The sequence below is a fragment of the Helianthus annuus genome, chromosome 13 (genome assembly GCF_002127325.2).
Source record: "Helianthus annuus cultivar XRQ/B chromosome 13, HanXRQr2.0-SUNRISE, whole genome shotgun sequence".
In the NCBI taxonomy this organism is placed as follows: Eukaryota; Viridiplantae; Streptophyta; class Magnoliopsida; order Asterales; family Asteraceae; genus Helianthus; species Helianthus annuus.
Genome location: NC_035445.2, coordinates 8790572 through 8793205, shown reverse-complemented (window position 1 = coordinate 8793205; position 2634 = coordinate 8790572). Strand labels below are relative to the sequence as shown.

Here is a 2634-nt window from a genome sequence, read left to right as displayed (position 1 = left end):
ATACACCAAGAGTGGATTTCTAAATCCAAGCCATCCATTTGGATCTACGGTTGTAATGGTATTGCAAGTGGCTCTTATGTGAGTGTACAAGTGTTAAGACACGTGTGTGTATGTGGCAAAGCAACCTACTTCCCAGGGCCGTCTTCGAAAATTTTCGAAAATTTCTGACCCTGTGTGAAGATAAAATACGGGCCCCTAAAATATAAATTTTTAAACGGAATATACAAAAAAGTTTTAAATATATGAAAATGAATTAAAAATTTGTGGAATCACCCGCACGTTGCGGCAGGCTGTTTTTTTACGTGGAAATGTAGATAAAAAGCACCTCACACGCGCATTAAACAACATAACGTAGAAAGAAAACACGTTGTATGGGTAAATTCAGAAAAAAACGGGCCGCCCCTGGTTTTGTAGAAAGAAAACACGTCGCCCACCCCGCACCCCCTCCGGGCCGCCCTGGATTTGTAGTGATCTTATAACAGTTTATCTTGATGGTTGTAACATAACTCCAGGATTGGGACGATGAAAACGACTTAATGGATTGCGAATACAAAGGGGTGGATTCAAGCTTCAAAACCCCACAAATAAATTAAGCATATATTTATGTAAAGCATACAAAAGATAAGAATCTGATTAGGTGGTAAGCTCTAGTTATTTGTACGACTAAAAATTTCAACTTTTAGTTTTAAGTGATCATTGCCTTCCTTTGTGACTGCATCACAAAATATATATCATCTAAGCATAAACTCTAGGGGGTAAATATTATCATTGATGCATTTAAAGGTTATATAGATGCCCTATATTGGTGTCCACAAGAAAACCTATTTAATGATGTTTGGAAAGAACCAGCTGCAGTCTAATGAGGCTGAAAAACTTGTGCAACTTGTGAAAATGACTTCACGTGCATGACAGCCATCTACACCATGCAAATTTTCCATCAAACCTCGTTGAATAATCAATCAGACCCACGTTTCACACATCAGACCCGTTTATAGGCCATAATCATGATTCGTTAACCTCCTTACGAATCCCACCAAGAAAGAAACATTGTTGAGAATTTCAAAAACAAAGAACATGGCTTGGGAATGGAAGGAAGAATACCTGGATATGATCCTGGTGCCATTAGGGTTCTTGATCTTGTGCATCTATCATCTCTTTTTGCTCTACAGGTACCGCAAACAACCTAATCTCACTGCAATCGGCTACGAGAACCACAACAAGAAGGCCTGGGTTGAGAAAATGCTATTGGTAAAACTCAAACCACTTTTATTCATATTCTCGTTATTTCTCTGTGTTATCTAGGTTACTATATTCAGTAAGTCTAAAATAAACGTTGGGAGTCACGGACTCAGTGGAGCAGCCTCTCTATCCCTAGGATAAAAGAGAGGTTTACCCTCATCTCACCCACTGTAGACCTTACAAATAGCTCTTTTATGAGCGAGATTTTGGGTACGTTTGTTTGTAATCCATTTGATAATTGATCGATTTGAACTAATGCTCGCAGATGGATGTTAAAGATAGAGGAGTTGCACAGTCAGTTCTTAGCGGCCATTTATCGGCCTCAACTACGATGAGCTCAATTTCTCTAGTGCTATGCTCTTTTATAGGAGCATTACTTGGAAACTCATCTGATAACTTTCTTACAAGCAGATTTATCTTAGGGAACTCAAGTGAATCCATCAGCACCATCAAATACATAGCTATTTTATCTTTCTTTTTACTGGCCTTTGCTTGTTTTGTACAAACTACAAGACACTTTGTGCATGGGTGTTTCCTCATAAGCATGCCCACTGGCGATGTTCCGGTGGGTTGCATCCAGAAGGCGGTGTTAAGAGGAAACAACTTCTGGATAGTCGGATTGCGAGCACTTTATGTTGCAGCCATTTTGCTTCTATGGATTTTTGGCCCGATTCCTATGTTGGTTGGTTCAGTAGCTACAGTGATAGTTTTGTATTTGCTGGATATCAATAAAGACCCCATGATTCAGTATAAACATAACATGGATGGTAATGGTAATGGTAATGGTAATGGTGGTATCCTTTTGAAGAATAATGAGCAGGAATTAACTTCTGTGGTTGAGTCTTTTGAACACAATGAAAGACAATAAAGAAATGGAAGAGATAGGGTATTTTGGAAGATCAAATCTCTCTTTGTTGTAGTTATGTCATCCCTGTGTATATGTTGTTTTTAAGATTGTTATTATCATCATAACCTATGTAACAATATTTGAACATTGCAGTTATTATGTAGATACATATAGTAAAATAAACATATAATTTATTACATTGCCTATATGTAATCATATAATTGTAGCCTTTCACTGAATCCAGATGTATCTATCTAATGAGGTATACCAAAAACTATCTAATAACTAAGGTATACCGAAAACTCCCATTCGCATTGCAATGGTAGTTATAAAATTTTAAGGGCGTCCACATTGGAATGGTAGTTTAAAAATAACAAATTAAAAAAATTATGAGGTCGCTTCACCCTGCACCACAAAGCGTATTCCTCCCCAGAATGGCGACCACGTTTATTCAAGCAAGAAATATCCTCGAAGATTTCAAGATCGAAATTCAGTAATGTTAGAAAAATCCTATTCAACATAGAGCTTTCAAAATTCTTAGCCATTAA

The 2634-nt window shown here is 37.4% G+C and overlaps 1 protein-coding gene across 1 annotated transcript; it reads left to right on the top strand.

Annotated features, from left to right (window-relative positions):
• Positions 1-828: 828 nt before the first annotated feature.
• LOC110897626 lies at positions 829-2285 on the top strand. Its single transcript, XM_022144386.2, has 2 exons — positions 829-1248; positions 1505-2285. The coding sequence occupies exons 1-2, from the start codon at positions 1075-1077 to the stop codon at positions 2105-2107; spliced, it is 777 nt and encodes a 258-aa protein (XP_022000078.1). The 5' UTR covers positions 829-1074; the 3' UTR covers positions 2108-2285.
• Positions 2286-2634: the final 349 nt, after the last annotated feature.

Coding starts and splice junctions, on each gene's coding strand:
- LOC110897626 (XM_022144386.2), top strand. CDS start 1,075: ATGGCTTGGGAATGGAAGGAAGAATACCTGGATATGATCCTGGTGCCA. Junction 1,249..1,504: donor GGGTTGAGAAAATGCTATTG/GTAAAACTCAAA, acceptor TAATGCTCGCAG/ATGGATGTTAAAGATAGAGG.